The sequence below is a fragment of the Protopterus annectens genome, chromosome 6.part0, assembly GCF_019279795.1.
Source record: "Protopterus annectens isolate FY-2018-M chromosome 6.part0, PAN1.0, whole genome shotgun sequence".
Taxonomy (NCBI): domain Eukaryota; kingdom Metazoa; phylum Chordata; order Ceratodontiformes; family Protopteridae; genus Protopterus; species Protopterus annectens.
Window position 1 is genome coordinate 1,807,493,339 of NC_056737.1, and position 15,598 is coordinate 1,807,508,936.

The window sequence follows — 15,598 nt, forward strand, 5'->3', positions numbered from 1 at the left end:
CCTGACTGATACCTTTCAGCAAATGAGATCCTTTTGATGTTTTGCAAGCTCTCTCTGAACCATGGCTTTTGCTGTGGCAGGCAACTGAGTAAATGTCAGGAAAATCCTACTAGGACAGCTGAACTTTATTTGGGGTTAATAAGAGTCTCTATAACCGATGGCAAGTGTGTACCCAAGAAGAATGAATGCTGTAATTAAATCAAAAGGTGCTTCAACAAAGTATTAGTTTAAGGGGGTGCACACTTATGCAACCAGCGTATTGTACGTTTTTTTTTACTTTTTTTCCCCCTAACAGATTTGTTTTTCAACTGAATTGTACAGGTTATAGGCCACATTAAAGGTGGGAAAAGTTTTGAAATGATTATTGTGGACTCGTTTTTTTATATCACAAAAACCTGGCCCATTGTATAATCACCATTAAGGATTACTACTAGTCCCCTCACCAAAATTGTAAGGACACGAATCCAACCGAAAAGCAAAAATACATATACAGTCATTATGCAGTCAATAGCCTACATTAAATAATGAGAAAATAATGGCATAATTTGCAGGACTAAGCCAACAGTTATCCCCTCACTAACAAATAAAAATGATAACATGATCGTTTGACAGATTTACATATTAAATGTTCATCCTTAGTGAATATAAATGATTTCCCATACGTTTTTAGTAACGAACAGGAATCCGAAAAACTGCGCATTCAGTTACACACATTAAGTAAAAGCACTTGTTACTCTACACGGATGGCGGATGCATATATATATATTTATTTTTTTAATACAGCATACGTGTTTCTCACGCCTAAAACCGCAGCTGTAAACGTACTATTTCACCAACGAAAATTAGTCCCTGTGGTTAACCATTTTATTACCATCCAATGCCTCTATAAAGTTTTACATTTAAACCAATGTTACAAAATAGCTTACAAGGAACAATTATTCCCACACACAGTTTTAGGACAAACCCACATTATTTAACAGACGCAAACTTATCAACAGTTCTCACTTAATGCAAAATTATTATAATGGAAATAACACAAACAGTTCTGTTTGCTGTAGAACCATATAGATTTATTGAAAGAAAAGTTTGCCTTCCGAAGCTTATGGAATTCTTTGAAGTAAAAGTAGCAACTGATGAAGGACTGAGAGTATACACTGCATATTTTGAGTTTGCCAAATAATTCAGGTGTATTCCACATAAGGAACTGATTAAAAATAAATAAAATGCAAGTTATACATTGTCTAGCGAGTAAATCACTCAAGGAAAAGGTAAGGGGTTGCCTACATATCCCAACGGAGGAAGCAGTGGTACCTCATAGAAAAATATAGCCGTATATCTAGTTGTTATAACAATGTACCTGTATACTTCATCATTATAAAATTACCTCTATGTAATTATTAAAAAACACAGCTACAATATGTTTCATTTCACACAGCAAATATTTGAAGATATCATATAGCAAATGGCCGTTTACACGTAAAGATATTGCGCAGCAAATGGCCGATCAAGTCTCTTTCCCACTAGAAATCGCATTGCTAAAATCTCCTAAACACCTCCCCTTCTCCGCCCCATTACGACACGCATGACGTCAGATGGGTCATTTCAACCTGAGGAGCTAGCCACGACCATAAGGGGAGGTTCCACGTGAGACGTCATCAGAGGCTATAAATAGAGGAGCCCTGCACAGGTCCTACTCCCCTAAACCCCGGCTGTTAGTGCTGTGTGTGTGAGTGTGTGATCCAGAGCCGAGTCTCGGCACACATTTATTATTAAAAAAAATAAAAAAAAAAAGTCAAAAAACTGAAAAACGAAAAAAATCATTTTGTTAGTTTTTATTATAAAAAAGGTGAAGTGTTTTGTTCAGCTATCAGATCGAAGAAGCTGAGTAGGTTAAAGAGGCCGCAACTTGAATTTCACATTGCGTTTCCTCATCTTGTTAGTTCATCGGAGCAACAGTCCACAGGCGCGTGGTCGACGAACTTGGGAGCCTCATTAAATTGATAAAACTTTTGCTGTTTTTTTTTAACGCGCATAACATAATTGTATTTAAAAAAAAAAAGTGATATTTTAATTCGGCAGATTTGAAACGTGCCTTTACATTTCATTCAGTTATACACACTGAATTTACGTTCCGATTAACTATTTTAACCGAACGCACGTTTCTTTATTTTACTTAAGACTTTTTTTTAATTTTAAAACGTAAAAGATCTACAAAGATGAACCCAAGTGCTCCAAGCTACCCCATGGCTTCATTATATGTTGGTGATCTGCACTCAGATGTGACAGAGGCCATGTTGTATGAAAAATTTAGTCCTGCTGGGCCAATCCTTTCTATCCGTGTATGCAGAGATATGATTACACGAAGGTCTCTTGGATATGCGTATGTTAATTTTCAACAACCTGCAGATGGTAAGTTTCACGTAACTTTGCTGTGGCTTGCTTGAACTTAAGCATAGTATGTGGTTTGGGGGCACTGTCATTTTCTTGCCTTCTGCTGAAAAGCATATTTTACTGGGTTACTGCATTGACCATAACCGGTGTTTGCTTCTTTATTCTGAGATTGTTTTGAGAATTTGAATAGTGTTGCTTTAACTTGGCAAGGAAACTTTCTTTTAAAAATCTGCATGGTGTATGTAAAATGTTTGGGTTAACTGGTTAGGAGTTAAGCTCTGGGTTTTAGGAAGATATTTGCACTTAAAGTAGAACCAAAGCAAAGCTTTTGAGTACAAGTTTTTCATCAAATAGAAGTTTTAATGTGCAGAGCAGCACAGTTTTAAAATGGCCGAATTGTATGTTTTAGAAACAGTTTTAATGTGTATAACAGTTATTGCTGCATCATGAGTGCAATGGTTGTATGGTAATGTGAAGCACAATAGTGATATTTTATTGTTGGGGGTTGTACCAGAATGTTATGGAGTCTTGAATAAGTGGTGTCCAAAGTGTAGTTTCTCTGATTTTGGAGGTGTGTTTTATCACATTATGTAAACCCCTCAAATGTTCAAATAGCTAATGACATTGTCTTACATATAATGATATGGTTGCTTTCTGTGATTGGTAAATATAAGATTGTTTATGCCCAGAGTTACTGTGAAAAGGAGAATAGTACTTTTGTTTTGTGCTGTATAGTCTGTTTTTCTGAGTGTACCATTGGCCTAGATACTGTTGATGTTGCTTTGAGCAGTTTTGGATGTTAAGTGGTTTATGATGAAAACAGTCTTTCTTGTCCATGTGCATCCATGTACATGTCTTGCTATGATTTTTGCTCCACTTAATCTACCTGCAAAACAGTTTGTAGTTGGGTAGAAATAAAAACTTTCCCTAAAGTTTGGCTCCTCTTTATCATGGGGGTTTAAAACACAGAATTTCTAATCAGATTTGTACTGTGACTGTGCTGAATTGCTTGTATATTATAAATCAGCATTTTAGTCTGTCAAATTAGATGGGTAAGGGCCTAAAATGGGTCACGCCTCAGGATATGCAGTTGCATGTACCACCTTCAGCAGATCACTAAGAATTTCATTTTTTAATGTAGCTCTCGTAGGTGACAACCCTCCCAAAGATCTTTTGTGCAGGAGCTGCAACCCTAAAGTTGTAAACATCGGCTTCTACTGGAGGTGTATCTTGTGGGTAAAGGAGTATTTGTAGTGGCACATGTAGGTTGACAAGTTATATAAACATTAGTCAGCCTATGTGGACTTCCCTGGATTTGTCACCAGTTGAGCTTTCAGATCTGCCTTGGCTGTTGAAATTGTCCCTGGCAGGTTGTTAGCTGCAGAAACCAGTCGTGCATTATTTTTTTTTAACAAGAAACATCTTCGTGTCATATATGATTTAATAATCATACGTTTATATAAATGAAAAACCATATTGATATTTTAGTTGCAATCATTATAGATCAAACCATATTGACATGATGTATGTTTGCAACTAACATTCTGTCCAGTCGTTTGTTCAAATAATCACATAGCTCATTCATACTCTGCCTTCTTTTAAACCTCGTTCCTCCTCTGCATGTATTGTTCCCAAGGTTCCTATTTTTTCTATGTAATTTGCTCCTGCCATTTTCTAAAGATCCCAATTCCATTTTTATATCTGTTACTATCTTCACTACTTCTAGTACAGCTGGTTTAGACTGATTTCCATTATCTAGTAATTGCTTTTTTTGGCAGCTTACCATAGTTAGGTTCAGCTAGGCCTTACTATGTCTAGGAAATTCTGATTCTGACTCGTAGCTCAAATTTTCCTTGGCTGTACCAAATTTTTCATCCACTATGCCTGGTAATAGTCTGCTGGGAGTTTTTAGTCTGCCAACTCATCACACTCCCAGAAAATGTTCTGAATTACCTTTTTCTTCCCCAACATTTGCTGTCATACTTGAGCTGTAAGAATACTTATATAAGCACTTCCAAGCAAAGCTCCTAAATCCTTTAGACTTTGGATGTTTGGGAGGCATACATATATTCCCCATTGTTTCTTTGTGAATGCTTATCCACTCAGTCTTCCCAATCCTTTCTAACCACCTCTGATTCTTATCATTGTTGTGCTGTACTAATTATTCCTTTTTTAACAGTTTCTGTTCTGGATTCTACTAAGAATCTCTACCAGTGCTTCCAGTTAGGATCACCGTAATCCTTTATTTTCCTGTACTCTGCCAGTTCTTGATAGGGAAGGCAGTCTCTCTAGCCTGCAGTCCAAATAAATTCTTGGCTGCTTCCCAGTCTATTAACTTTTCTTCATTTTCTCCCAATACCATGTTTTTTGCCAGTTTTCTCCAATAAACTCCAGACCCCTCTTGCCTATTGTCATTATCCATATTGGCAGAATCTCCATTCCTTTGTTGTCTTAGTTCTTAGAATACTTTCTGCTACTTTGTTAATGTAATATTTTTTATGGTTATATCTCCTTGGGGATCTTTGTCCAAAAATCCCAGTCTGTTTATTGAGCCCCCCCCCATTTCTTCATTTTTTTCACTTTGAATTATAAGTTTCTGCTGTATAGCTCTGAAATACTCCTTCAAATTGGGTAATCCCAAGTAGCCTTTTTCTATTGAAGAATCCGCTTATCCCATGTAACTCTTGCAGTCTTCCCCTCCCAGACAAAATCATTCAGCTCTTAATTGCTATCCACAACGTCTCTGGTTGATAAAAATATGCCTGACCTGTGTATAACACTGAAGGGACTCAAAACATTTTAACTGCTTGTGTCTTGCTATCCATATGACAACTTCTAATTTCTCAGTTTTTATATTATCTTTTGTTTAGTCTCGTCCCACGTATCCTTAGCTGCCACACCAGAATCTCTTTTAATCACTCCTAGGTATGTTGTTTTATCATGTCCCCATAAGTATGTATATTACTGAACCAATTTGTGTGTGGGTTTGTAATTTGCAGCTATTGCCTTTGTTTAAGCTTAGTTAATTTTGTATCCCGAAAAGATTTGAAAGTGCTTCAAAATGTTCCACAGCACCAAAGTGTCCTTTTCTGGTTTTGTCAGGTATAAAAAAAATCATCTGGTTTCGTAAATCAACTCATGCTCAACCCAAAAAAGACCAGGCTGCTGCCCCCCCCAATATCCCTTCTTTCGTAAAAAAGGAAAATTGAGTCCTCTCTTTATGATACAACCATTGAAGTCCCTTCTTTTAGCAAAACTGTTGGGGGGTGAAAGTGGATTATCTTGCATTCAACCTGTGTGTACAAAATTTCATAAAGACTCATCAAAAGCTAGGGGCTATTTATAAAGCCAAAAACTCTTACCATAAGTAAAACTGCACTTGCCACTAGTCACCTCCCAGACTTCACAAAAATTAAAACTTTAGCAACGCTAAAACAAAGTTGCTAAATTTGCAGCGCATTCCCCTTTCAGAACCCACCACTGTGTAGCACTGAAAAGCCGAAATTGGTTAGAACTGCCACATCGCTCATGTCTACAAACCTAGCAAATATTTGTTCAAGGTTGCTAAGACCTGGAACTTCTTACGTCTATCCATCAGGTCTATATCCTACCTCCCATCTTTAAAAAAACACTCTGAAAGACTTCCTGGCTCTGTACTTGCTCAAAACCACTGTAAACTATATCCCTAAATAGGAGCAAGTACATTTTCATTTCTTATACCTCCTTGCTCTCCCATCTTCACTTCTTTACTGCTAATTTTCTTCCCTGATTTTTTCCTAAATTTACCATGTGTTTTTCTCTCGCTTCATATTGCTGTCATGTACTTTGTATCAATTCTTAACCAATGTTTTTCTGTTTATTTGTTGTATCTTCCTAATCAACCTTATTTTATCAGATAATGCAAATGGTTCCATTGCCCTGCTCATAAAGTTCCTGGTTACTCTGTCAAATGTTTTTTTTGTATCAAGACCCACCAACAGCAGTGATATTTTCTGACATATTGCCTCCCTCCAGACCATCGACCACTAACCTTGGCATATTTAATTCCATAAACATTTACATTTGTACCTTTTCTTGATTTCCATATTTCTCTGCTTTATACAGACTTTCATAATGTCCAAAATATTCCTAGTATTGTACAGGATCTCTTCCTTGTTATGCACTCCCTAAGCTTGGCGACGACCCTTTATACTTTTGCCTTAGTCATGATAAAAGTTTGTTCAGGAGTTAACTGTTTAACAGCAATCTTTTTAAACTTGTGGATATGTTGTCAAGGTAATTCCTTATTTTCTGTTTAGCATTCTGCGATTGCTCCACTCTGTTCTGAGAGATTCCTCATGTTCTGCTATATTTAACATGTCAGTCCCTCTAAATTTGTGTACTTGACCATATCTTTTATTTCCACCCTATTTTTAAATTCCACTTTAATTATATCCCATTCCATAGCTATATTTTCAGAATAAATTTCTATTTTCTCTAATAGCTTCCAAGTAATTTCCACTACCTGTTCCTTAAATTCCTCTCTCTTCAGCTTCAACAGAGAGGTGGGAAAGCACCAGTGTCACCTTTTCATTCCATTACCCTGCATTTTTATTTTAGTTATTTGCGTGTGATCTGAAATAGTTATTGGATATGTATTAAAACTTTCAGTTATGTGCACGTTCCTGTGAAATGTAAGTTCTGTATAGCCTAGCCAAGATTTTGTATCTTGGGGGGTAATATGCAAATTCACTCCAAGCTCCTACTACTGAATTTATTTTTTTATCTGCCTTTGTTTGCCAGGATGGTCCAGCTGAGCCAGAAGTGCCCATTTTCAGTGGAGTCCCTGGGAGAAAAGTTCCACATATGACATTTCACATACAATGCAGAATTCACATTAATAAAGACATTTAGTACATATTATTGGCAACTTATGCAGTTGGTGAAAAAAACAGTACATAAGTAATCATTTTCAAATCAAAGATGATATACAAGCAATACAGAGTATATACATGAGAGCATTCCATACGAGTAGTTTTCAGCTAGCAAAATCTATGTAGGGCACTTCATGCAGTGGGTGTAAAGCAGATATAGGGATTAATCAGAGACTAGTTACTTAAAGTTTTCACATGTTTAGGAGGTGTAATAGCTGAGCGATAGGCTGTATGCGTCCTGTTGCAGGAATCTGCAAAGTTGGTGGATATTGTTGCAAATAAGTGGTGGTATGGTATTAAGGTAGGCTGTGAGAGTACCTGAATGTCTCTGCTGGTTCAATGGTAGGTCTATAAGGGTTAGGAAGAGAAGGAAGTAAACAGTAGGGATCAATGATAGGGGCAGTGAGGGTTAGTAGAAGAGGGAAGTGGACAGGATGGAGAGGCAGAGTAAGTAAGACAGGTGGGTGACAGGTGGGTGTGAAAGGAAGATGCCCAGAGTAGTAGAGTGGGGCTGAGAATAGTTGTGATGGTTGAAGTTAGGTTATACGAGATGTGTTGTTGGCACATGTGCACAGCCAAGCTGAGGAAAGGTGTGGTTTCAGATGCGTCTTGAGCAGGGTTACTAAGCGGGTGGATTTATGTGTTGCAAAGTCCCAAAGTTTTGCAATGGTAAAAAGGGGTAAAGCATTTAGCCAGCTGATAGTTTGGGTTTTTCTACATTTACGAACAGTTGGTTGTTGGATCGGAGTGGTCTGTTGGGGTGGTATAAAGTAAAGTATAGAAGATAGAGCAGGGTACATGGATTATGAATGAGTTTGTGAACTGTAGTTGGATAAAGGTGAGATGGTTGGGGAGTTCACACCATTTTAGGTTGTATAATGAGCAGTGGTGGAATGAGTAGGAGGCATTAGTTACAAACTTAGCAATTTTGTTGTAGCTTGAGTCTAGTTTGGACTTAAACGACTGAATGTTGAGGAGGAGGGAGCACCGTATAAAAGGGAGGGTAATAGAAAAGAAGAGGCAAGGGAAAGTCGGGCTGATGCCACTGAGTAGCTGTTTGTGTCGGTAGAGTGTCAAGCTTTTGATGTGTTTTTGACATTGGGCTAGGTCGAATGTGAGGTTTTTGTCTATTGTGAGAACTAGGAGTTTTGTGCTGGGTACAGTGTCAGTGGTGGTACCATTTAGGGATTGAATGGTGAAGTTCTCTTTTTGGAGGGGGGGAGGTAGATGCCAAATATTTCCATAAATTTCTTCAAAAGTTTTACCCTCCTTTGTTTTATTTTCCCTTCTGGGCCCCACAAAACCATAGTCACTGCTGCAGATAAATTTTCAGCATTTACCAGACATTTACTGAAAATTACCCCAAAATACGAGTCTACCAGCACTCTTCTGAGTATCTGTTTTCATACTGGGAGAGCTGAAATTTAGATGTTACTCAATGTGACGCCATATTGGAAGCTCACCAGTCACACAGTTGTCACATTAGGAAACAGTGTAGATTTCTGTAGATGAACATAACACAATGCATTTAAGAGCAGGAAGAATTTGTGGAAGTCGTTGCTTAATAGGTCGAGATGTACCCTGATGGGAAAGGAAGGAGAAAACTGTTCTCAGATATATGGGATGAGGAGTTCAACATATTTTAATAAGGGCACTAAAGAGATGAGAAATAAATTAACTTGTCTGCAGCTGTTGCAAGGGGTTTGGTGTAGATGGTTTACATGTTATTTCCTAAAAATGTAGGTGTGTCCTTTAGTCATGTGTCAGTTTGGTAATACCTATCTGTCAGAGAACCTGTTTTTTAGGTTGGCAAGATGTCTGGCTAGTTTTCTCTGCTGTTTTGCTTCCTTTGTGTAGTAATTTAGACAACTTCCATAGAGCGGTGAAAGTGCTGCACTGATCCTGTACAGTGCTGCAATGCTTAGTCTCAAGATCAGCAAGTGGCTGATATGTAGTTGCTTGTAGGAGATTCATTTGGCTAGGTAAAGGTGCCCCAGTCATAGCTCTGAATATAGAATTTGATTGCTGCTGTCAGTAAAGGCTTTTCTAGTTGTTTGTGGCATACATTAGGAATGGTCTCTCGTGTCCCAGTCCCTCTTTATTTTGGGAGGGGGGGGTCATCCTACAATACTTAATTTGCCAAACTAAGATGTAGTCGCTTTTCTCTTGTTTGTGAAGTATTTTTGTTCTGGTTGGCATGTGTTTTACTTAACGATAGTCACTGTTTTTGCACTCTGATTCTGTAAATAATCTTTATGCACACCTAGTATTAATTCATTAGCACCTCTTTTCTCCAGTCATGCAGACATTCTGTTGTGGAACATTTGCCATTCTTTTCTGGGTGACTGTCAACATGTGGAAACATCAACATAAACTCTGCGTGAGATGCATGATATTTGCTCATTGCTACACAGTTATATAATTGGAGAGTGATCTGTCCTTTATAAAGGCATGCAGTAGGTTAAAGTGAGGTGTTTTATTTCTTTATTTGGAATTTAATGGTGTTTTGTACTGGTTGTATCTTTAATACTGCTTTTTAATATGTAAGGGGTTAAAACCCCCTTTGTCTCCTCTTAAGACATTGATGAGAGGTTAACTGAGACACTATTCCCCTCCCAGATATTGTTTAGTTTGTAGATATTGATTGAAGATTACCCTTCACTGTGAAGTGAGGGGTACTTCTGTATGGTGGTGGTTGTGTATGAATCGTTAAAGATGCTTGACAATTCACCCCTTTTATGATGCTTTTTTGGGTTTGTAATAAAGAACCAGTTCATTTGGGGTATATTTGTTTTTAAATTGATTTCAGTTTGGTCAATATTTAAGGTACAGTAAGAAAGGAAACAGTTTGGGGTGGGGGGTTGCCAAGTTGCTCTTAGTCAAGAGGACAGTCTTTTAAAGCAGACAAAACGAGCAGTTTTCTTTTTTGTGTGTCCTGTACTCTAGTCGCCATAAAAGATGATAGTGGCGGGTGCTCGGTCCCTAAGAACCTTAAATTTATTTTTTAAAATGATGTGCAGAACAGCATGCAGAAACATTTCCTTTGTGAAATATGGTTGTAGAAAGGTGATGGATTTGGGGCCGAATAAGATATTTAACCAAGGTCCCGTCTTCCTGAGTTGGTAGCTCATGCTGCCCCTCATAGCTACACCCCTAATCTACTTGAAGGTTTCCCCCTCATAGTAGATGAAATTGTTCTCCAAAACAGTTCTCATTAATTCTACTAGAGCATCTACATCTGTTTTTAAAGAAGCCCTTTTCTTGTATAATAATGGAACCTCTCTAAACCATCCTCAACTGGTATGCATGAAAGTAAATCATTTGCGTCAATGGTAATAAAGCACATCTCATCTGTGGTTATTTCCATTTTCAAACTACGTAGGAAATCGCATGAATCCCTCAAAAGATGTTCATATTTCTTCAGTAGATGGGCAGGTGAAAGCGTTTGTACTTTGGTTTTACAATAAATTTGGTTTCAGGCTATTTTTAGTGTGCCTGGACCATTCGTATTTGTGTTTGCTGGTGGTCTGATAAACGGTTCCTGCTGTTTTCTTTGTGAAGTTACCTACTTTCACATCTAACTCCTCTAGTGCACACTGCAGTGTATAGGATAAACCGTTTTTTTCATCTTACCTTTAAGCATCTATTGCAAGACCGCCAGTTATTGGAGAGCCCACATTCTGCCTCTCAGTAGTCATCTTGGGGTTGGTGCTTCTGTTTTCTCCTGGTGAGAGAAGGAGTGCAGTTGCATTATTTCCTGGAGAATGTTGGTCACCTGAAAGCTTAATTGCTTTATAGGTGACAGCTTGGAATCTGCTTATAATTCTGATCCTGGTTAGAGTAGGAGCAGACTGCATTGATTCTGCCCGTCTGGTTGGAGAGCGAGTGTTTGTGCTTACTGTACCTGATTGGTCTGGTTGCTCTTTGAGGCATCTACCACAAAAAGGCTAACAAGCCTGCATACCCTTGCATTATCTGGGACAAGACTTTGGATCACCAAACAGGCTGTGGCCTGCTTCTCTTCTTGGGACTGCTGCTAAAACTTTACTTCTGGTGAGAAGAAGCAAAGGAGTACTGTATCCCAACAGAGTGAAGCTGTGCTGAGACAAGCTGAAGTAGCCAGGCAGTAGTCATTCATGTGACTCTCCTATTTTTATCATTCTTGACAAGCTATTTATTTTTCAGTAAGTACTGCTTGATTTCTTCCTGACTTCAGAAAATCTGCTTAAGTACTTCATCCTTAAATTTTCAGGGTCTACATATTAGAATCCTCTCAAGTGTTTGGCAGTGCTCTGTACTGACTCACACCTTGACTGACATTTTTTCCTGTAAAAGTAATATACAAGGAAACAGTTCCAGTACTTGGTAGTAATGACCATCCCTCCTGGCTTGTCTAAAGGTCAGTTCCCTGTTCTTTTTCCTATTAACCTGGTGAACTTGGGCATTCTGAGGAAGTGTAGCAACTTGCCTCATGTACACAGACAACTTTCTTCTCTTACCTGCCAACACTCAGACTTGTGAGAGATGCACTTATATATCCAGACTGGAAGCCGTGCACTTTCAAGCCAAGAGCGGAATAGCTGGTCAAGAGGTCAACACCTGCTCCACACCACATGCCACACACAGCCCTCCAGAACACCCGCCCATCACAGCTCTCACATAAAAACAAAGTCCAATAGGCAGCTGAAAGGACAAAAGTACCTGCAGCGTCAACAGCAAAATGTAAATATATCCAAAGAAATACGCCTGGTACCACCACAGCTCTTCAAATACACGATCCTTTATTAAAACAGCTGTTCGTATCAGTAAGCTCCGGTTTCCTCCCACATTCCAAAGACGTGCTGCAAGTAGATTGGAGACTCTAAATTGGCCCTGGGTGTGAGTGTGTGCATGTGTGTGCCTTCTGTGGAAGGTTGGGCCGAGCTGGCAACTCGACACCGTAAAACTCCGCTGCCAATTATGAGCGGACAAGGTGATCCGCTGTGGCGACCCCTAACCGGGGAAAAAGCTGAAAGAAGAAGATTAAACAAGAAGACATTTTTTCCCAAGACTACTACTATCATGCTACACAATGTTTCCACGTCTTTTCCCTTCATTTTTACATCAAACCATAAAAATTCACGAATTGCATTCACCCCATATTCATTTGGTATTACGGTGAATAGGGAATCTATATCCAAAGTTACCATTATGAATTCTCTGTCTATTATTTTCATACCATATATAAAGCTTTTTCAAGAAATCATTGGTGTCTTTAATATAGCTAGGGCAAAGAGGTAGATATTTGCTCAGATTTTCCTGAACATAGATGGACAGAGGTTCGGTTGACCACCCTCTTCCTGAGACGGTAGGTCTCATTGGTGGGGTGGTCATCGATTTATGCAGTTTCGGTATTCCATATACAACAGGAATCACAGGAGTTGGTACAGAAAAATAAACAGTTTGTGTGATATCATCCTGCGTTTACATATCTTAAACATACATATTTATTTCATAAATAATTTTTCTCACTTCCTCAAAAGTTACTTTAAAAATATGCTGGTCATTCAAGAATTGTTTCATTAAATCATTATATTCATTTTTATCAAAAACAACAGTAGCTTCACCCTTATCGGCTTGTTTAATGATAATATCTTTGTTACTGCACAATTGCTTACAGGCTAAAAATTCTGTGTAAGAGATGTTATATTTTTTCACTTTCAACCTACCCATGATAACATCATGGTATAGTTGCCTTAATTCATCTTCACATTGCGGTGGTGGTGCTGCGGTAGCGTTGTCGCCTCACAGTAAGACGTTGTCCTGTTCTATTCTCAGCTAGAGTGTCTTCTGTGTGGAGGCATGTGTGAATGGGCGTACCTTCGTTGAAGGTTGTGCATCAGGGCCGGCAACTCTGCACGTAAAAATTTACTGCCAATCATTAGCAGACCGGAGTTCCGCTGTGGCAACCCCTAACCGGGAAAAGCTGAAAGACACAACAACATATACTACATAAAAAGCATCCAACGTGGGATAATTAGGGATAAAAGTTTTTTTTTCTTAAACTTGTCTATTATACCATTCTGTGAGTCTTTGAACAACAATTTCAAACATACATTTCTGTCTAATGTCTTTAAATCAGTTAATGCCTCCACTATCGAGTCTGAGCCACAAGGTATGAATTGCAGTCCTTTATTCAACAGACTCTGCATTGCAGTAGTTAAAGGAAAACTCGATAAGTTCAGAACTGAATTATGCAGCTTACCATTTATCTGCGTCCCTGCTTGTTGGGAAGCAGGCTGTCGTTCTTTCTCCCCCCCCCCCCCAACAGGGTTGCTTCTTTGCTGAGAACGCCCTATCGACTGTGAGCGTTTGTTGAGCTCTACCTTTTCCGGTAGTTTTACCAATATTGGCTGAGGCAATTTTAAAAAAATGTCGGCTTGCTTCATTTTAGGTATTGGCGTTGTTTTACTTTTTTCCCCTTGTACATTTTCTACGAGCAGGAACTCGTCACATCCGTTTGAACGGTATGTTCATGTTGTCCAATCCCGTCATGCGCACTAGTTGCAATAGCAGACCCTCCTTCACGATTGGACTGTTGTGAGGAGTGAATACGCCCGTCTTGAGTGTTTGAAGACATTTCCATCTCCGTAAATGTATCCAATTCATTCATCCTATTAGTCTTCTCCTTTGTACGAGGATTTTTATTAATATTATTTGACTAGGTCCTCGACCAAGAGAAGATGTGACCCATTTTAAAGTCATTAATGTCCCTTTGTAGTTTGTGTTGTTTAGTAGCCTGTAGCCTTTTATCCAATATATCCATCCTATTTAACATCAACTGGTAAGAGTCGGACGCTTTCAAAAGGTTATCAGAACTAATTAATTTTCCATTTTCATTATTTCTTCGAGAAGTTCATTTTCTATAGGTGAAAAATGTTCATTCATTAGACCATATAGTCCCTACTTAATTTCAAATTTAGTTGTTGCCAAGACTTCAAGAGCTCAAGGTATGTGTTTGCATAGGCGGGCATTTTCAAAATACGAAGCCCTCGTGGAACGATATTAAACTCCAGATAAGCCAGAAAGCTTAAACGTTGCCACTGGAGTCTCTTGAAAGTTTGTACTCTCCTTTCAAGCTGCATTAACAGGTTATTGAGACTGTCATCAACTTCAGGAATAGTAGTCATATTTTCGTCTTCTATACCCATAACCTGTGATACCAGAGGATTGCCTGTCAGCACCAACAGTTCACGCATCGTTTTCTTCCGATTTACATCCATTTTAACACCCATCTGCTTAGTATTTTGTATCGGCTGTGTAATTGTGGTTATATTGACTAATTTACTATTAGAGTGAACACATTGAACTAACAAATCAATACAAATAAAAAATAGTTCAGTCATAGCTAACTGCTACCGATCCTTGTATTTTTAACCAACAAAAAAGAAAACCGAACGGGTAGAAAAACGCTCATTTTATTAAATAAAGCTTTCGTGACTTTCCCTTCAATGTTAAAGTTGAACAGGTTAAAATATTGTCTTACAAATGATATGCCAATAACCCACATGACACTGCCATCCAATGTGAGAATAAAAATTAAGAACATAAGCTCTTCTAAAAGACACAATGCTTATAAAATATAATATATACATTCATCCTATCCAACAGAGAACATTTTTTTCTTAAAGTAAAAAATAATCAACTAAACACTTTTCTAATTTTATATATATATATTTAACTAAATAGATTCGATTCTCGGCTGAGGTGCCTTCTGTGCGGAGTTTGCATGTCCTCCCTGTGGTCGCGTGGGTTTCCTCCGGGTGCTCCTGTTTCCTCCCACATCCCAAAAGACATGATGTAGATGGATTGGACACTAAATTGGCCCTAGGTGAGTGTTTGCATGTGTGCACCTTCTGTGGAAGGTTGGGCACCGGGCTGGCAACTCGACACTGTAAAACTCCAACTGCTAATCATGAGCAGATAGGTGATCTGCTGTGGCGACCCCTAACCGGGAAAAAGCCGAAAGAAGTAGTATATAAAATAAATTAAGTTAAGATAAATTTTACTTAACATTTTCAGATTTCACAAATATTAGCATAGATGCCAACTATGTTTTATTTTATACATATGTAGTGTCATGTATTTTTGATATTCTAAACATCAAATAGAAGTGTAAATATATATATATATATATATATATATATATATATATATATATATATATATATATATATACCTAGTACAAGTACAAATAGTGAAAAATATAACTGTTTGTATTGCTGCTGTCTAAAATCAAGCATAGGTTTAACTGT

General features: G+C 38.2%; 1 protein-coding gene across 1 annotated transcript in view; it reads left to right on the top strand.

Moving 5' to 3' along the window:
• The first annotated feature begins 1,683 nt into the window (after positions 1–1,683).
• PABPC1 (poly(A) binding protein cytoplasmic 1) overlaps positions 1,684–15,598 on the top strand; it is a 1,472,855-nt gene continuing 1,458,940 nt past the window's right edge. Inside the window, exon 1 of the mRNA XM_044075161.1 lies at positions 1,684–2,409. Coding sequence (XP_043931096.1) covers positions 2,217–2,409 — 193 coding nt within the window. The 5' untranslated portion in view covers positions 1,684–2,216. The remainder of the gene's footprint in view (positions 2,410–15,598) is intronic.